Here is a 20,542-nt window from a genome sequence, read left to right as displayed (position 1 = left end):
ATAATGAAGACGGCCCAATTATAAATTCGGAATTACTGAAAATAATTACATCAAGAACAACACTGTAACATATCCAAAATTCAAAAGATTAATTTTTCTAATATTATTTTTTATTTTTCCAGTATCCTTTAAATCATCTGTTTTTACTTTGTTTAAAATTAATTTATTAAGTAAATATTTACTTTTTGTACTAGTGTAAACACAGCCTGAAGATGGAAACCAAGTTTCTGAAAGCACTAGTGAAAAAAACAAATTATTATATATTGGCCTTGTTGAACATTTAAATTTAGATATACTGTACATTTCATCAGTGGTAGTATTTTTTTTCTTCAGTTTGTTACCGGGACATTACGGGACATTACAGGATATCCAGTGGATTTTGTACATGTCCCGGGATGTCATGGGACATTCTGGGATATCCTATGGCATTCGTACATATCCCGGGACTTTACAGGATATCCTGAGGTTAACTTACAAATCCCGGGACATTACGGTATATTGTAGGATATCCTGTGGATTTCGTACTCGTCCCGGGATTTTGCGGGATATCCTGAGGATAGCGCACATATCCCGAGACATTCTCAGGACATATGGGACTACTATGGGATGTCCCTGGGAAAAAGTGTGCTGTCTGGGCTTATGGAGTAGGCTATTGCCAACTATTTTGATGTGAGTAAAAGTTAATTTTTAATTCTTTTGGTGCGTTTTTGTAAAATCCTGAGAAGAAGTAAATGTTAATCATTACAATGCTGAATAGCCCCGTTTAAAAGCAATTCAATTAAAATGCTACTGATTCTCTGAGGTACCGCTACCAAAACAATGTACTTTAAAGTGATAGAATTAGAAAAAATGTAAATGAATCATGTGGATGTAAAGTTGTTTATAATTGAATTAAGATTTTTCCAAAAACTCACATACTCAGACAAATTACAATTTTAAATACAGGATGGCTTTATCGAGAAACACTTACATTTCATGTGTTAGAGCCTTCAGTTCTGCAAGTATATTGCAATATTCTGCAGAAGTTCCATTTACCGCAGACCAATATTCAATCAAAAGAGGTGCGTTTGCGGAACTGCGAGATGTTCATTTGCAACATTTCCAAAAACTTCTGCAGCCAGGACAAGTTCTTACAGACCCCAGTGAACTCAGGTCCCACAACACCGACTGGTTTAAACATTTTAGAGGTAAATGACACAAACAATTACAATTAGCCTAATAGAAGTAAACTTGGATTCTTATTTTATCTAAGTACTCTTAATGATAAACATGTAAATATACTTAATAATAGGATTAGTCCTATCCTTAATTGCTGACATTACTGTTTACCTGATTTATATACCACGAGGCACCATTCTCTTTGGAGGCAATGTTTTGAATCCCACCGCAGCCACCATGTACTATTTTACATAGAAATTAAATAATCCTCTGTTTTATGACATAACTTTACCCAAAACCAACTAACTTTATTTACATTTTTAACAAACAATAACAAATAAACATATGATTAGCATTAAACAGGTATTGCGAAATAATCTGTTGTTACAACTCAATGTTAATTAGAAGTTTTTTTTCAAAGAGTTTGTTACCCTTATTATATTTGAATGGTTTAAAATACCTACATATAGTAATACTCGGTTGCTGTAGTTGAATCTATAGTTTCAGGTCTTAATCTGTACCATCATCAGGCGTACAAAGTGTCAAGGCATTCATTTGAAGGTCGTCAACAGAGTTCAGTACATAACACACTCACGAGACACAGAAACACAATATGGACATAAATGTACAAAAACACAAAATAAACTAAATGACATTGGCATTAGCGAACGTGACTGGTCTGAAGTTAAGTCAAGACTGGGTCCGTTTATTTTTTATTTTGTGGGTTAGTTGGTTTTGTGAAGTAAAGTTTTCTCCAAAAACAAGAAAGTTCACCTCATCTGAGACATGTCTGATAATTTTTCTTCAGGATATGTGGCACTTAGACTTTTAAGTGTTTTTTTGTCTGTGCAATACAGTACTTATATGACTGTTGTTCTTAAATCAATGTACTAGACTAGATTTAGACACTTAAGGCAAATATTAGGAAAGGATGTGAGTGTCAAATGAATGGTATAATGTTTTTCTATTGTCTACTACTTACTGTGTCTCAAAAATTATCCTTAAAATAAAATAACATTATTTTCAGGAAATGGAAAAGTTATTTTGAAACCAAAGAATACAGAAGAAGTTTCAGCAATATTAAAATTCTGCTACAACGAAAACTTGGCAGTTGTTCCACAGGGCGGTAATACAGGTAATTTACCTTCACAATAATGTATCTGACATAACGTGATTGTGAAGTTTTGGTGGTGATACAGCCAGAAAGGCTGGAAGACTGTTGGAGCATTCCTAAGGTCAGGAGTTTCTTTGTTGCTATTACGGGATGGTCGTGCCTAGCTCTAGGTTATGAATGCGCCTATGTTCGTGCTGGAGCATTACATACAGTATACTTGTGTCGAGCAAGAGTGCGGGAAGTTCCTACTATAGGTCAAAGGACTTCTCTGTGACTACACACAAAATTGTGTCAAGATGAATCACATAATTTGTGGCTTGTAAGACTGAGGGGTGTAAGTACAAGGGCTTACGTCCCTTTGTCTTGCAAGTATCAAATTGTTCATTAACCAAACCATTTGTCCATACATTTAACATTTCTGTTTTGTTTTAGGTGTGTTGGGTGGAAGCGTCCCAATATTTGATGAAGTAATCATTTCTACATCATATATGAACAAGATAATACAAATTAAAGAAATACCAGGTAATAGGTCATTCATTTTGAATTCGAATACTCTGAACAAAAATGTTAAAACACACACTGCACAAGTAGACAAAACTGGAGGCTGAGTAATAACTACAATTTAAAACATACTAGCTGTAACCCGCGGGCTTTGCCCCGTTTAACTTCTTAATTTTCAAGATTATCTCGTTCGCATGGCTCAATCACGTCCTGGTTGAAGTTTGTTCGCTACGCTCACTCACCTTTAGGTTGGAGCTCGTTCGCTACGCTCACTCACCTTTAGGTTGGAGCTCGTTCGCTACGCTCACTCACCTTTAGGTTGGAGCTCGTTCGCTGCGCTCACTTGCCTTCAGGTTAGCTCGTTCGCTACGCTAACTCGCCTCCAGGTTGAAGTTCGTTCACTACGCTCACTCACCTTTTGGTTGCAAATTAGCTGTTGTCATAAATGTAAAAGAAATAATAGTGCTGCACACTGTTGGTAATCCTTGTAACTTTAATGCTATTGAACATCATAGAACAGAACCAACTTGTTTAATTGAAACAGCTGTTAAGATTCAATAATTCCATTTCTCATAAGGTTAACATGGGAAACTCCAGAGCCACTGGGGCGGAGCCCAAAAGGATTTTTGAAATAAGAATATGCCTATATGTTAATCGGGAATGTGAGCTATCATCATGCCAAATTTCAGCCCAATCTGACCAGTATTTTTCGAGTTTACTTTTCCCATACACACATACAGCAAACACCTCTTTTTTATAATAGTATAGATAGATGATAAAAAGTTTTGCTAAGCTTACATGCCGGTACTTTCAAATTTTACTGGTACCATACCATAAAAAGTCTCAAGTTTTTGTTCTACACTCCAGGGTGCACTAAATTTATGCAATTTTCAGGAAGCATAGTATGCCAGGCAGGCTGTGTGTTGGAGACATTAGACAATGCCTTGGCAGATCACGGACTGATGATGCCTCTAGACCTCGGGGCCAAGGGTAGTTGTCACATCGGAGGCAACATCGCCACCAATGCTGGAGGTCTGAGACTGCTGCGCTACGGCAGCCTGCAAGCTAATACACTCGGCCTTGTTGCGGTAGAGTATTTTGTTCCTCCAGGGAAGGAGAACTGAATTATGACGAATAGATGTTTTAAACCTAATTGGGAGACTGATTAAACTGATACTGTGAATTAATTTGACGCTTTGCAGGTGAAGTCTGATGGTCAAGTGATAGACTGCATGAACACCCTCAAGAAGGACAACACTGGTTATCATCTGAAACACTTGTTTGTCGGCTCAGAAGGAACTCTTGGATTAGTCACTGAGGTTGCAATCCAGTGTCCTCCAAAACCTCAATCTGTCAGTTTGGCACTACTAGGTGGGTAATCTGAAGGAAGGCTCCCTTGGGCTACAGCCACACTTGGTGAGCTAGTCACCAGTACAAAAAAATGTAACACGATTTGATGAAGACAGCCACAACGAACGACCTGCGACGGCAAAATAAACCTGTCTGTGAAGTTTTCATGTGGCAGTGACATGTTTTTCTTGTAATCTTATGTTCCTGGCCATACGTAGCGACAAGTCATTCCTACATCCAGGTACTGGATGCACTGTTTGACAGTGGTCCTTTGCAGTTGGAAAATATGCTTTTACAGATATTTTATTACCAATTAATTGAGTTTTCCTATACCAATATAGGAGGAACCTCAGACCTTTTTCACAATGCTGTCTTTAATGTGTGCCAGGAGCGTGTTATACTATGCTTATTCCGAAAATAAAAAAAAAATCAGTTGCTTCCGTCACCCTAAGAGATAATATTGTTGTACAGCTGACAATGTTTAAAACACAAAACTTGATCAAAATATGCGTTTTTTTCCTTTTCAGATTATGCAATACCTTGCAAGAGGTTCTCCTCACTCTTTGGAGCCATCCTGACACCTATGTCCTTATTAACCTCAAACTGTCCATCCACATAAGGCCAGGGACACACTTACCGGCGGGACCGCCGGACGCCGGAGCCAAAACAGTTGAAAAATGAAGAAAATAAGTTTTTTTAACTATTTTTGAATGACTGTCTCCTCATTTGACGAGCTACTATCGAAGATTATAGTGCAAATACAAGGACAAGACACATACATGAAGACGCTGGGAAAGGCTGGATTCAGTGCGGCACAAATTTGACGCCAGCTGTCCCTCGTTTTGTTTTTGTCTTTGTAAATTTCCAAAGATCTATCCCAAAGTACTGTTTTCTTATGAACCAAACTATAGTTCAGCCGCTTAGAAAACGACCTGCGCGCTAATGCTAAACCAATGCTAGAGGAGGTCGCTTTCTAAGCGGCCGAACTATAATAAGTAAATCCATATCAAAATCTACCATGATGATATAGAAAACTAAACAGACTGAAAATAAAAACTAAATTAACTAAATAGCAAAACAAAATTAAATACACCACTTGGACACTTTGCTACAATCAAAAACAACCACTACTCTTGAGGGTTAAACCACGACTGAGGAGTGGGGGCAGTCGCAGTTCCGGTTGTTTCGCCGGTATGTGGGTTCATCTCCATAAGGCACAATGCCCCGCTACCCGCTGGGCCAGCGAAACCGCCGATCCGGTGAGGTAGAGAATATCCGGTGGTTTCGCCGGAGCATTTTGCCGCTGGATCGGCAGTTTCGCCGGCAAGTGTGTCCCTGGCCTAACATCCGGATTAGAGGATGTAATACCTTGTTCAATTCAAATATTTATTTATATACAGCTTGACCTTGTAAATTTCGCAAAACTTTTGAGTCTACCACAGAATGCTCAGACAATATTATAATTTTAATTCAAATTAGGTAGAGTAGTGAATATTAAAACTATATTTATGACTTGAAGGAATGAAAACCTTTGACCATGCTCTACAGTGTTTTCGGCTAGCAAGAAGTCTGCTAGCTGAAGTGATATCTTCTTGCGAAGTGATGGATTATGAATCTTTATCTCAAGTCACTAAAAAGTTGAGGGTTTCCAGCCCTTTGGATGATCATCCGTTTTACATTCTACTTGAGGTAGTAACTACTTATATATATAATTGCAAAGAAAATATTATTTACTTCAAGCCATCCATTATATTAGAGATAAACAGATTCACAACTGGGTGGCGCTATACAGATATAGGAGAGGTAGGGAAGTGGTTAGACATTTCTTTGTATGTTTGTTATTTTTAACTTATTTGGTTCAATTGAAGATTTGTACACTAAAGCACAGAGAAGAAGGTACAATGGAAACATGCTTATGGAACAAATGTGCACTTACCAGTGGCCCCCCTCAGGCATATATTTTTTAACTACATTTAATGTCAAAATTTTGCCGCAAACGGCAAAGACAATGATAAAATAATGTTCAGTTACCGTAGGGGTTATTCAGGGTTTTGCTGTGACCACGAGAGAAAATGGCGATGTTCACACGACCTCGGGAAATGAATAATATTTTGCCGCGATCATTAAAGACGATGCTGATGTTCCGTTGCAGTGGTTAATTGGTGTTTTGCTGTGACCGCAGGAGACAATGACAATGTCTGCACAGCCGTGAGAAATGATCCAGAACTGTCCTGCGATCGTGGAAGTCGAAGATAACGTTTCTGTTACCACGGGGTATATTCAGGATTTTCGGTGAGACGACAATGTCTACACAACCGTGGAAAATTATCAAAATTTTGCCGCATTTGTTGAAGGCGACGGTAATGGACAATAATGTCTACAGGACCGTGGATGGGAGTGGTTCATGATTTTACTGCGATCGCGGAAGACGATGATAATGTTCCGTTACTGCGGGAGTTATTCAGGGGTTTGCCGTGACCGTGGGAGACAAGGACGATGTGGGGGAACTTTACCTCTAATCTCACCCCCTCAATCTAAAGCTAGATCCGCTTTTGGCACTTTCACTCTAGTATGTTGTGCTGGAAATTTACTTGTGGTGATCAAGGAAGAGCCCGATCTGCTGCTCACTAGAACTGTACGCAAATTCCTATTGCACACAGGGCTAAGGCTCTTTCTCGACCTAAAGCGTAGTACATGAGGATGTTACCCTAGATACCAGCGACTAGTGCTTGACACCAATTAAGTGTACGTTGAATATTTCCTCTATACCTTAATTCTCTGTAACTACAGATAAGACGTATGGAAGTTTCTGATAGATCCAATGTAAATTTCTTTATGGTTTAACTAAATACATAATTTATAAAATAAACTATGACACTTTTTTACTTAGAACTTTAGTAAATGAAAACATTACTAATATTTAACTGATTTTTTTAGGCCCTGGTTAAAATCTGTGACTTAAAATACCTTCTATGACCCTATGCATATAGAGAAACTAAAAACATTATTTACTAGTAAATTGGGGCCCCACTATGAATATACGATTTTCTTAATTAGAGTAGCAAAATATTAAAAAACGTACAGCAAAAACGACTAAAATTTACCTGTTTAGGTGTCTGGTTCCTGTCGTAGTCATGATGAAGAGAAACTTAATAGTTTCCTACAGAAGGCCCTTGACAGTGGAACCATCGGTGATGGTCTGGTCACCAACGAACCATCAAAGATGAATGTTAGTAAGGTTGCAATGTGAAATTAATTGATTAATAAGTTCATTATTAGTGTGAAGATTTCCATGGGAAGTATTGCTTACAATAGGTGTGGTAGAATTAGGGCTTTAGTGGCACTATTTTGTACCTACTATGAACCTGCAAGTTAACAAATTAAAAACAGTTAAGTTGTAGGTTTTTTTTTGTCCTAGGACGTTAGGGACGAGCCCGTAATGTTTTACACTTTACTTCAGGCTAGACCTAGGGGTTGCCTTATTATCACTTAGATAAAATCCATTGGTGATTCGGTGGGCTTTGAACCCGGGACCTCAAGAACCGAAGTCCCGCGCTCTAACCACTAGACCAGCTCGCTCCCAAAATAAGTTGTTGTAGGCCTATCACACATAAAAAAAATAAATGTTCTAAACATAAAGCTTTAAATTGTTTCTTAATTTAAATTATTAAATTCATTATTCTTATTCCAAGAACTACAACAACGATACTAGCACTCCAGTCAGACGGAGCTGGAATGGCGCTAGAGACCACAACTGAGTGGTCATGTGACCTGCTAGAGACTTCAAGCACTTGGAACCAGCAGCTAGAGGTGCCAGATCATGCAAGTGTTTCTAGCAGCTGGATGATCAGTCACACGATGCTGATTTTCAGCGAGTTCTATCTAACTGCTTGTTACTAGCGGTGAACAAACCAGCTCCGTGTGACAGGGGCTTTAGAGTTTCATGCAGGTTTTGCTAGTGCTACTTCTCGAGTTCAACCACTACAAATACATGACAAAACCACGTGGTATACCTTAGCAAACAACACATGTAAAACAACTACAGCAATCTAAAAGATGTTGATTACCAAGTACTTTTTTTAATTTTCATGTTCCCAAAGTTACAATTTCTAAGTCAATGTTGCAGAAGCTGTGGCAGCTCAGAGAGCGTATTCCAGAAGCTTTGTTTACCGACAGTTATGCTTACCTCTACGACATCTCTCTACCCCTAGACAGCTACTACCAGATAGTACCTGAATTGAGAACTCGGCTACAAGGCACCGAGGCCACTGAAGTCACTGGCTTTGGACACCTGGGTAAGATAGCTACAACTGGTAAATTCCATAACTTTAAAATTTTAGAAGACTTTAAAGAAAATTCTAAGATTTTTTGCTTGTGATTACAAAATCAAATTTATAGTTCCAATTTCATGGGATAAGGGTTAACAAGTACAGAATAGGTCTGTATAGGCATGGGCGTCCATCAATATGGCTATTTTGGGCTTGAGCCTCCCTTCTATGAAACCCTCGTTTACCACATTAACCGTAGATGGTGGGACCATGTGGAAAAGAACCTAAGGGTATTGGGAAAATAAAAAGGAAGAGAGAGGCAAGATATAGAGATAAATGGAAATGGAGTCATTTTGCTTAGGAGACAAATTACCACTTGAGGTACCAGAGGCCACAGAAATATGTTTTAAAATTTTAAACACTTTAAACACTGGGGGTTATTCTATATCACCTAGGGCCTTATGGAAAAGATAGACAAACAACTATGTCTAGAGAAGAATTTTCCGTAAATTAAAAAAACTTCCGCTATACTTAAAAAGTAACTCCTCATAACAATAGACATTCATAAAATTTGAAATATATCGTTTCCCTGAAGTAACAATTCTATATTATTCAGGTGATGGGAATCTGCACCTGAACATCTGTGCGCCTCAGTTCAGCCCAGAGCTGCTGGCCAAGATAGAACCGTTTGTCTTTGAGTGGATAAGTGAGCGAGGAGGCAGCATCAGTGCTGAACACGGCATCGGCTTCAAGAAGACCGAGTTCTTACGATACTCCAAGTCTGACGCAGCCATCCACACCATGAGACAGATCAAACAGCTCATGGATCCCAAGGGGATTCTCAACCCTTACAAAGTTCTGCCTGTGGAATTGTTTTGAGTGGAAATGATGCTGCCTTGAGCTGGGTTTACACGAGCAGGGGAGACAATTTTCAGAAGACAACTGACTGGCATGAAATTATTGGCTTCGTGTTAACACTGTGGGCCAATTCACAATCTCCCTGAAATTCAGTTGCCTCCAGGAGTAGACTGAGAATAACCAGCAGGACAACTGGCCTCTGAAAATCCTGCAATCGGTGAAAATAACTTTCTCACAAACTGGCATCAAGTAAACCAGGCTTTAGGGATCAGCTGGTCTAGGTACTAAAAAATATTCATTTTCAGTCTGTTTTCATCACTCCGTACAGAAAGTAGCTATTTTTGATAACAGCTGATATGAAAGAAAGTAAATTTAACAAGCTCTAACTCACTTTCCCTTGCTCTCAATAAGTTCTCCATTTGCCCAGTGTTTGTTTAAAATGTATACATTAAAATCAACTGTTTTTGTTTTTAATGATTAACAATATAAATGAAACCAGAAATATGCATAGCTGTGTTATACCAAGGCCCCACTAGAAAAAACAGGCCATGCTGCAGCGCGGGTAGCGCAACACTACGTCACAGTGGTGGATAGTTATACTAAACTCTTACCATTAAAATCTTACAAACAGCCAGCTTGTTTATTTACCTAAAACATATGGGAATGGTGATGGCAATGAATTTATCAATGAAATCTATCCACTAGTGTGACGTCACGGATCCTGCAGCATGGCCTGCTTTTTCTAGTGGGGCCTTGGTTATACCTTATTGTAGATGGTTACTGCATAATAAACATTACCTTGAACTTCTTAATTTTATGATGTTATTTAAGGTTTTTTTAGGTTTGTTATAACCTTTTTGCTTTTATTTTTATATTAAAATAATGTTAATTAGGTAGTATAATACAGTAGTTTTAATTTTACCTGTGATGAAAAGTATCGTTCACAACTTGTACCAAAAGTGATTTTTCGGCAATCCCTCCAATTATTCCCTTCATCGGCTTCACCTTATACATGAAAATATAAAATAACCCTCACATGAAACTAGAGCTCTCACTGGTAACACAGAAAACATACTACTATAACCAGAATGCCAACCGCATGGTAAAAAGCGTTAAGTACTTTGAGAGAGCTTCGCCTGTCAGTTCGTAGGCAGCGCCACCAGCGTTGCAATGCACTCAGCATAGCAACACTGGTGGCGCTGCCTACGAATTGACAGGCAAAGCTCTCTCAAAGTACTTAATGCTTATTACCATGCGGTTGGCATTCTGGGTTATAGTAGTATGTTTTCTGTGCTGGTAAGTACCCTTTTTGGTACTAACAGCTGTGTCTAAGGAATGTCGGCCTTAGTCACTAACAAGACTACTCATCCTACACTCATCTCCATTGAAATATACAAACTTGGCTTAAAATACCTACTTTGTATGGTCGCCATTTAATAAGAAATATTAAAGTACTATATCTTAATTTGTCCTGCGCTCATTAATTATCTGTCATTATATTTATTTTTATATGAAAGATGTCTTGAAGTAATATTTAGCACTAGAGTGACAAAAAAAAAAACTAAGACCAAAGTTCAGATTTTTTAAACTCCTAGTACTGATTAAATAACTCATGTACCCTACGTGTAAAACCTTTAAATACGGTATTACTTTTTAATACGACTCGATAACAAATGCACGTAGCTCTAGCGACCACTGTTCTATGACTACAGATAATGGCAGTGTGTATGCTTTCCATAGAGCATACCCCCATACATTCACAAATAAATATTATTTTCCATTTTTAATTGTCATAAAATTAGTACGGTAGACTTATGACGATTAAAATTCTTTAGAAAGTTAATGTAAATAAATTACACAGTAATGCTATGAAATAATGTTTGTTCCAATAATGTTGTGTCCAATAATGTCCAATAATTTGTTCAATAATGTTTGTAAAGGGAGTTTTTGCGAGGTGCTGATAAAAACACAGTATACCACAACTCCAAATCTGTTCTATTTTACTAAAAAATTTGTTTGAACGAGTATTTTATTGTGATGGCAATAAGAAAACTTCACAACAAATGATTAAGTGTAAAACCTAATAATTTGCAAATAGGTATTAAATATCACAAGTTAAAGGACATATTTTTGTAAAAAGCCAATCAAGTGTATGGAAATTCGCTTAGTCTGCAGGTTTGCTGCGGCATATTCACCTATTACATAGTCTAGAAATATATAAGTTCTCAATGGTACTGTAACTTTACTGTAGGCAAAGAAGTGCTCTGAGCCAGACTGATATGCAGCAATGTTGGAATGGTATTTGCAGGTGCACCTCCCTCTCTCAGCAAGGGGCGAGTGACAGAGTGACCCATGTCGAATACTTGTCACATCGACAACAGATGAGTAATACAGTGACAATCGCTTGAGTTAATTCAGTGCACCACAAGTATAACCATGCACTTTGACTATGGAATATACAGAACGTAAATTTTACACAAACACGTATTGTTCTATTAAAATAATATTCAGCTTTTAATAGAAATCAGGAGCGTTTTAAATTGTTTGGCCCGGCAATTTTTGACGTACATGTATTTTACCTCTACAATATTAATAAAGTCGTGTACTAAAAATAAATTAAAATAACAGTTAGGCCTATATCTTTTGGTTTTAATACTGTGGTTGTGAGCCCTGAATGCCGCGTGGAACATGAGCATGCCTCGAGCCGTCGAGTAGCAAGCGCCTGCATTTTTAGAATAGGCCAGGACTCAGGGGACTTCTTAACTCTCACTTAATTTGTGTTTCGTAGCCATGGGCAAACTTGACGTTATTTGTAAGGGAACGGTCCAACCATGGTCTTTTCTCAACCTAATGTTAACATTTTGTTAGACAGCATTATTAATTGCCAGCCCAATGACAAAAATCATCTGGGCCCAAAACTACAAAGCAATTAATGAAAAAATTAAATTTTGTTCTTGTTAAAATTTTATGTAAAGAGGCAAAAATGATATAAGTAACAAAGTACTAACTTGAAAAATAGTTAAAATTTGTGTAATAATAATTGTAAAAGTATAAACAATATATATAGCTTTATTCACGGAAGTTTTATTCTGAGGTCTTTTCCTTGTACGAGATGATACCCTTTTCAATCAAATCTGGAATCTCCACAGCAAGCCAGGGTCCCAACTGAAAACCAAAGATAAAAAGTTAGTTTTTACTTAAAACTCTAATTTAATTAATTTTTTAAAAATCACTTTTTGGGTATAAAAATATTCTTAGTGTTTTTACGCTAACCTTTCAGTACAATGGACAATTTATGGATAATAATTTTTCATCCAATCTTAAAAGGCAAAAATTATGTTGGAATTATTTAAGTTGAGGGAAGACTTAAAACCATTATACATGTGCAATAAAGGCATGATCATGACAGCTCTGGAACAATTTGAAATTTATAAAGCCGCAAAAAACAATCCCCAGGACATAATAATGACTTAAGTACTCTACTATCAAATATTTTATTTGAATCACTGATATAGTTGGACAAGGACTGTGAAAAAGGTGGCCGGGGGACAAAATTTAGCTCATCAACCAGCCGAGACTCGGCATCTGTGTCCTGCGTACACCAGTCTTTGTAGGCCTACAGTTTTTTCCTTCTTTTAAATGTTTTGTGTTTTTTTTTTTACTTTGACGCAACCAATTCAAGAATGGTTTCTTCAAGTTTTGTGACCTGATGATGCTAATGCGTTGAAACTTGCAGTCCAGTATACGAGCAGAGGAATCACCAGGCAGTTACAGGTATTTTAACCTTTTAGCGAATTTCCCTATAGGGAAGTAGCTATTACCGTAGGTCTCATGGTAAGACTTAGGCCCAGGACCGATTTACTTTTTCATTTTGATGTCCCCAGAGGCCAAAAACACCATTCGTTCAAATTTTTATATATGTATATATATATATATATATATATATATATATATATATATATAGATTTATATATATATGTGTCCGTGAACACGATAACTTGAGTAATTTTTATCCGATTTTGATGAAATTTGGTTTGAAGGTGTAAGGCGGGATAAACTTGAATGAGTTCGCGATCCAGCATGATCGGACCATGGGAACAGGGTTTTATGGGGGGTTTTATGGGGTAAAAATTGGTTTTTCTCACTTTTGACCCTCAAAACACAAAATTTCCCAATTTTTCTCTAAACCTTCTTAAAGAGCTTAAAAAAACAAACAATTCAGTATATCAAAGTGTTTTTGTACGGTTATTGGTTACGGAAAAAACTAAAAAAATTGTAAATTTAGAATTCCCATGTTATTCTTATGGAGAATATTGTTAAATGTTGTAGTTTGCTTGTTAATGGATATCTTTTGATCAAACTTGGCAAATATATTCATTTTCTACTAAGCAATAATTATTTTACTTAAAACACACACTTTATTAGTTTCCTTGTAGCAGCAAACCTAGGTACTCGTTAAACCTAATGTTATTTAAATAGATCGATTGAAAATCAATTCAGCCAAATGGAAATTCGCTTAGACGGCAGGTTTGCTGCGGCGGGGGTATTTACAATATTATTGGTGCATATTGTCTATGGAATATCCCCCAAAACTTATGTAAAAATCCCACTACCCGACTTTTTACCATCCCAATGAGGTTGGGTTCCACTTGGTTTGAATTAAAGGAGTTCTATTATGGTTCGAATTACCTTACTTAATTCTACTTGGGTCTATAGTGGGTTTTAATTGAAATATTTATCTAAATGTCTGAAAATTTTGGTTTGTCCAGGCCCTAGTTTATTATACAGGGTGATTGATATAAGTGTGCCAGCCGTTTTATTCGAAAACTATAAGAGATATCAAAAAAAGTTAAATGGTAAGTGCCTTGGATTTTTTATTAAAAAAATTATAGTCGAGTCAAAAAAATTGTTTTAGCCGCCATTTTTCCAATATGGCCGCCAACTTTGATTTTTCTTATGGAACACCCTGTATTTTATGATGTATTCTGGTAGAAAAAGTAATTTTAAGACGATTTTATTATTGTAATTTTTTTCATAAACCTAACCGTTTCAAAGATAATAATGGTTTAAGTTGTGAAATTTTGAATGGTTTTCGAGCAAAACAGCTGGCATGCTTGCTTAGGCCTTTATCGAAACTCTTTCTCATGCAGAAATTTCAAAACTTTAACCATTATTATCTTTAAAACGGTAAGGTTAATGAAAAAAATCACAAGAATAAAATCGTCTTAAAATTACTTTTTCTACCAGAATACATCATAAAATACAGGGTGTTCCGTAAGAAAAACCAAAGTTGGCGGCCATATTGGAAAAATGGCGGCTAAAATATTTTTTTTGTTTTTTAAATAAAAAATCCAAGGCACTTACCTTTTAACTTTTTTTGATATCTCTTATAGTTTTCGAATAAAACGGCTGGCACACTTATATCAATCACCCTGTATAGTCAAGAATTGATTAAGTTAGGTAATCACTGACCCCCAGCGCCATGGCATGTGCAATTCCAAACTTAGGCACATTCCTCGCCCACAGCGGCTTGAAATGATCGGAAAGGCAAATCTTCCCTCCTCGGTACATCTTGGCAGTTTTTCCATCCAACTCAGGCAATGCGATCTCTACAGCAGTTGCTGGGTACGTTACAGGAATCTGCCACGGATAAAAAAGGTTCATGTGATATGCAATAAACATTCTTTAGTTAAATGCGAAACTCAAATACAAAATATTAAATACAAATACAAATCCAATACAGTAAGGTCCGATAGTCCGAAATGGATGGGACGCAACCCATTTCGGATTATCGAATATTTCGGATTAAGCGAAATGTTTACTAAAATGCAAATCATTTTAAAATACACAACATTCAAGTTGGCCCATTGGCCTACTATAACAGGTCTTCTCGCCCGGCGAACGCTACAGATTACTTTGACGAGGTACAAATAACTGCCGTCACACAACAAAAACTGACAAAAAAATTCAAAAAGTTTCTTTTTCGGTTTCGGATTACCGATGTTCGAATTACCAGGACTTAACTAAAGCGCAAAACACTTTTTAAGTAGGAATATTTGCTGTATGTAAACAAGTGAAACCCAGGTTAGCCAAAAACTCAGTGTAAAGTTCAAGTCAATTGGAAAATGAACTATGCAATGAGGAACGTCCTCAATGGGGTTGGTGTCACTTGTTATGGCAGCCACTGACATACAGTAACAAAGAAATTCCCACCTCTCTTATTCCAAGTTCAGGCCAACTTTTTTTCAATCTAGAAAGTTAAGAAAACAGTTGACGATTATAGCCTACTCAGTGAAATGGAGTAGCACAATAAAAACCTGCATCACAATATGGATTTTTGTTCATATTTTTAGGTTAAAAATTATAACAATTAATCGGAAAAATGAAGGGAAATGTAAAGGATAAATTTGAAATTGATGGGCCTAATATTTTTGTTTCATAAAATTGCTGATAAAAAGGTTTAAGCTAATCACAAACTTTTACGAGTTGTTTTACGAGAATTGTAAGGCCCTTTAAAGGTTGAACACGGTGTGGGAATAGTCTAATTTATGGAAAAACAAACATGCTCTTAATTTGAATATGGATTTAATTTGTATTTATGGATTTTGTTTAGAGCAGTTTTTTATTTTACGTTTTAGTTGCAGTTAAAAAAATAAAATTACTTGACAATACGATGCCAATAGTATACCATAGTACATCTAACCATAACCATAGTATACCGTAAATTTAAAGAAGCAAATTTTATCAAACTTTGTCCTCCCCCATTGCAAACGCAAAGCTTGAGTATAACTGCAATGAGCCATTTAAACTTATATGCCAACCCCGCACGAAGGACGGGTACTCTGCTAGTTTTTCATATTTTGTGAACTTTTAATAATTTATTTTACTCTATTGTTTAGGTGAAGTGGTGTAGAACATTATGGCTATGGTAGATGTGTAATACTATACCGTAAATTTAAGGAAGCAAATTTTATCAAAATGTGTCCCCCCATTGCAAACGCAAAGCTTGAGTTGAGTATAACTGCAATACGCATCTTATACTAATATCCCAACCCCGTACGAGGACGGATACTCTGCTAGTGGTCAATAAAATGAAGATGGTAAAAAAATATTAACTACTTACGTCAAATTCAATGTCAAACTCATATTTAAGAAGATTGTGGATATACCAGCACTTTCCAAACCATCTCGTACCCTCTTTATTGGATTCCAGCCTAAACCAGTCATTGTCAGCGGATTTGTTGTTCTGAACATACTGAAACAAAATACATGCATGGCTTAAAAAAGCTTCATCAATGTGAACATATAGTCTGATACAACAGCTAGAATATAAAAACTAGACCAATTTAAGCTTGGAAATGTGTGAAACTGGTTTCAGTAACGCTCCTTTCACACTATACAGTTTTTGCCGTACCGTTAAAAATTGACGGTAATTTTTTTTTAGTAGTGTTTAAAAGAGCATGAGAGCTTACACAGTACAGGGTTACGGCAATGGCAGAAACCCCCGGCACACCCACAATATATATGGGTGTTTTGTTGTAAAATGGTATTTTAAAACACTTCGAATTTGTGAGTGGACTGTATAAAAAATTAATTAAATTGTGAAATATTTACGAAAAATTGGAGCACCTGGTGTCTTAGCAAATGAGATACGATGAATTATTTTATTATTTTCTCTTTAAGCAAGTAATGTTATAGAATAACGGGACCGCTCTCTATCTCTGTGAAGGGATATAAATAGAAAATAGAAATAAAGCAGTGCTGAGTTGCCTGACAAATAATATTACATAGAATACTTACTATAATTTAAGGTACATACCTTCACGTCCACAGTTCATAAATGAATGGTCAAACCCACTACATGTTTCGCCTATACGTAGGCATTGTCAAGTGGTCCTTCAAGAACGTTTCGTCCATTGTAGACTCGTCAAAAAACATTTAAATACATACACAAAACACGATACATTGTACGATTTTTGACGAGTCTACAATGGACGAAACGTTCTTGAAGGACCACTTGACAATGCCTACGTATAGGCGAAACATGTAGTGGGTTTGACCATTCATTTATGAACTGTGGACGTGAAGGTATGTACCTTAAATTATAGTCTAATCAACAGTTCAGGGGCTACACAATGAATTTTTTTTAGAATACTTATACGAAATACTGAACAATGGGTTTGGACCGCACTCCCTAAAAGCGTTTGAATACTTACGCCTTTCAATTCTCCTGCAAACCTGCTGACTAAGCGAATTTCCATTTGACTGATTGGATTTTCACTTATATATTTCCTTAAATATGTCAGATTAATTCCCTATTTAAATAACATTAGGTAGGTTTAACAAGTAGCCTACTTAGGTTTGCTGCTACAGGGAGGGCAATGAATTGTGTTTTGAGTAAAATTTCTGTAGCTTAGTGTAGGCTAAAATAAATAAATTTTCCAAGTTTGATCAAAATATAATCCATCAACAAGATGGACCTATTTGGACAGCTATAGGCCCGTTTCTATCTTACTAATCTTCGGTAAGCCTTAGAGGCTATAATGACCAGGCAGCTTTGTGAACACCTAGAGCCTAACAACCTACTGACGGAAGGTCAATTCAGATTCCGTCAAGGCCGGTCCACAACAGGAGCGGTCATGAGGCTTTCAGGTTTGGTTGATGAATGTTTATCATTCTATGTTTCATTGCCACGTGAGCTATAGTGTGCTGTTATGGGGACACGCACCCACGACCGAAGACATCTTGTTCCAGCAAAAGAGAGCTTTACGAATAATCACCTTCAGTCTGGCTCACTGCAAGCCTATCTTTGCCAGGCTGGGAATTCTAACAGTGTTCGGTCACTATATCCGAGCCTGCATAAAGTACGTACTAGATAATATTGAGGAATTTTCTTTCCAGAGCAGCAACACATCATCACCTTACTAGGCATCGCAACCAACTAGATGATCCTAGAGTTAGACTACTTATGAAGGACTCAGAAGGCCTTTAGTAATGGAGCCCTAAAAATGTATAATAAGTTGCCAAACTCTATCGTACTTCTCGACAAAAGGGAACTCCTTAAGCTACTCTCTGCGTACTTTAAAGAAAAAGCCTACTACTCGCTGAAGGAGTATTTTGATGACCCTCTATTATGCCTGGGCTGAAGTACGCCTGTCCAAAGCCTCAGTGTTAAAAATATGTTTTCTGAAACTTGTTCACGGCGCAACAGAAGGCACAGGAGTGTAATCTGTGGTTCGCAGAGTTTAAATTGATTGCTAAATAATACTGAATTTAAATCTACTTGATGATAAGGAAATTTGAAGCTGGTTTAATGAGTTTCATGACACTAACATGTTTTGAAAGGATATTTACCTGGGCGGCTAGACACAAGTTATGACAAAGTCGATGACATCTCTGACAATTTCCACAGGCATTGGCCTACTTAAGCATCTTGAGGTCAATGAGATAACACTCTAAGGCTGCAGCCACATGGGCAATTTTTCACGCTCAAAGGCAGCGTGAAAACACGCAAAAAATATGAGAAGCAATAAATGTAATGGGGAATGCCACACACGGTGTGTTTTCCCGCAGTAGCGGGCGCCTATTTGTTTCAATGCTACTCTAATTTTTTGTGCCTTTTCACGCTGCGTTTGTGTGTGAAAAAAACGCCCTTGTGGCCTCAGCCTAAGCGTAGGGCAGGTATTACACTCATATTGCGTAGGCAAATGAGCATAGGCTAGTTCAACTATTATAAAATTTGGTCCATTGCACTGTAATACTTTTCATCAGACATAGTGTAATACGGGCCTAGGCCTGGTTTTCTTTGTAGTTTATACATGACAAGTCTTAAGAATTGTCTGTATATAAATATAAGTATATTTGTATTATACATTAACTAACTTAACAAAAGAGAAACCATATGTGTACCTATCCCAGCTAAAAACATGTTTACGTTTGTTAGGATATTATAAAGAATGAGAGGAGAAACTGTAATGTCAAGAAGAGTATAAGCTTGTTGGAAAAAAATTAAAACACTAGCCTAATTAGCTGATTAGGTCTATAGGTAATGCTTTATTTCAAGATCCTTGTAACTGACGAGTTAAAATAACGTTGTAAACTTAACCTTACCTGGATTAAAGCTTGATACTCCTCTTTTAGCCTTTGAGGCCATAAGTCTTTGTCTCGCGGACCAGCTTTTGTTTTCAAAAGCGGAATTGAACTTAGCGTTTTTTTAGAAGATTCATCCATTTTCTTAAAAGAACGACAATCAAATCAAATCATTTCAAAATCACAGTGTAACCTAATGTTTGTAATAATAATACCAATTAGGAGGAGAAAACAGCTGTTGATGACAGCACAGCTCAAGACTGATGACGTGCACACCTAGTTCTAGTTCTACCAACATGACTCTTGTACAAACAGCATTATAAAAGTATAGTATATTACGTTACTAGTCCTGAAACTTTTACTTTTTATTATGGTTTATTTTAAGTGCAGTGGTAGAACATTATGCCTATTGTAGGTGTCATATACTATAGCATATCGTATAAATTACAAGAACTAAATTTTCATAAACCGGCATGTTCTCTCCTATAACTTCAATAAGCACTTTATACCTATATATGCCTACCCCGTACGAAGGACGGGTACTCTACTAGTTTTAAATAATTCGGAACATGTATTTGGAAATGTCCAATAGTTAAAATATTCTTGACTCAGGGCACTCATCTACCATAACCATATTACCATATTAACTTTTGAATAGTAAAGATACATTTCTCAACATGAACTAAAGCCATTTTTTTAACAAAAAAGAACATATTGAATTATCATCTCACACATTTTTCACTTTTGTGTTTAATGTTGGTTGAAGAGGACATAGGATGTTAAGTTCACAGTATATAGTTCACCTAATTCAAATTAAAATTCAAATTCAAATTGTTTATTTGGCCATTAAACATTACATAATAGGCTATGTCAATACATAATTCAATCTTTCCTGCAATTAAGTTTAGCCTATTAAGAAGTATATGTGTACAGGAAAAAATGTACTTTACAACCTCACACTACGTCTGTGACTCAACTGAACTTAGTTGTAAAACTGGCAACAACTTGAACGTAAGAATAGAATGTTTACTTCACCATGTAGTGTTATTGTCAAAGCCACAAATTGCATGTTTTCTGTGCTAGGAATATGCAAGTTTTCGTCAAATAACACTCGCTTTATTACAACCATAAAAACAAACCAATAACTTTCCCAAAACCGATGTGCTATACTATAGCATACCGACCATACCTTATAAGTTAGTTA

General features: G+C 36.7%; 2 protein-coding genes across 2 annotated transcripts; one reads left to right on the top strand and one right to left on the bottom strand.

The window, feature by feature from the left end:
- Positions 1-643: 643 nt before the first annotated feature.
- LOC128992688 (D-2-hydroxyglutarate dehydrogenase, mitochondrial-like) lies at positions 644-9,743 on the top strand. Its single transcript, XM_054416390.1, has 10 exons — positions 644-669; positions 946-1,187; positions 2,186-2,293; positions 2,705-2,794; positions 3,668-3,861; positions 3,976-4,144; positions 5,643-5,812; positions 7,236-7,352; positions 8,250-8,418; positions 9,008-9,743. Coding segments are annotated over exons 1-10 (1,524 nt in total). The 5' UTR covers positions 644-667; the 3' UTR covers positions 9,271-9,743.
- A 2,514-nt stretch (positions 9,744-12,257) lies between these two features.
- LOC128991902 (ubiquitin-fold modifier-conjugating enzyme 1) lies at positions 12,258-19,550 on the bottom strand. Its single transcript, XM_054415177.1, has 4 exons — positions 19,360-19,550; positions 16,373-16,504; positions 14,722-14,889; positions 12,258-12,414 (listed from the first exon to the last, which is right to left on the bottom strand). Exons 1-4 carry the CDS (start codon positions 19,477-19,479, stop codon positions 12,334-12,336), a joined length of 501 nt encoding a protein of 166 aa, XP_054271152.1. The 5' UTR covers positions 19,480-19,550; the 3' UTR covers positions 12,258-12,333.
- Positions 19,551-20,542: the final 992 nt, after the last annotated feature.

The sequence above is a fragment of the Macrosteles quadrilineatus genome, unplaced genomic scaffold, assembly GCF_028750875.1.
Source record: "Macrosteles quadrilineatus isolate MER2022 unplaced genomic scaffold, UCM_ALF_1.0 Scaffold_4__1_contigs__length_99947679, whole genome shotgun sequence".
In the NCBI taxonomy this organism is placed as follows: domain Eukaryota; kingdom Metazoa; phylum Arthropoda; class Insecta; order Hemiptera; family Cicadellidae; genus Macrosteles; species Macrosteles quadrilineatus.
The sequence above is the reverse complement of the archived record's forward strand: the minus strand, read 5'-3'. Positions and strand labels throughout refer to the sequence as shown.

Coding starts and splice junctions, on each gene's coding strand:
- LOC128992688 (XM_054416390.1), top strand. Junction 2,795..3,667: donor ACAAATTAAAGAAATACCAG/GTAATAGGTCAT, acceptor TGCAATTTTCAG/GAAGCATAGTATGCCAGGCA. Junction 5,813..7,235: donor CGTTTTACATTCTACTTGAG/GTAGTAACTACT, acceptor TTACCTGTTTAG/GTGTCTGGTTCCTGTCGTAG.
- LOC128991902 (XM_054415177.1), bottom strand. CDS start 19,479: ATGGATGAATCTTCTAAAAAAACGCTAAGTTCAATTCCGCTTTTGAAA. Junction 16,505..19,359: donor AGTATCAAGCTTTAATCCAG/GTAAGGTTAAGT, acceptor ATTTTGTTTCAG/TATGTTCAGAACAACAAATC. Junction 14,890..16,372: donor AGTTTGACATTGAATTTGAC/GTAAGTAGTTAA, acceptor TATCCGTGGCAG/ATTCCTGTAACGTACCCAGC.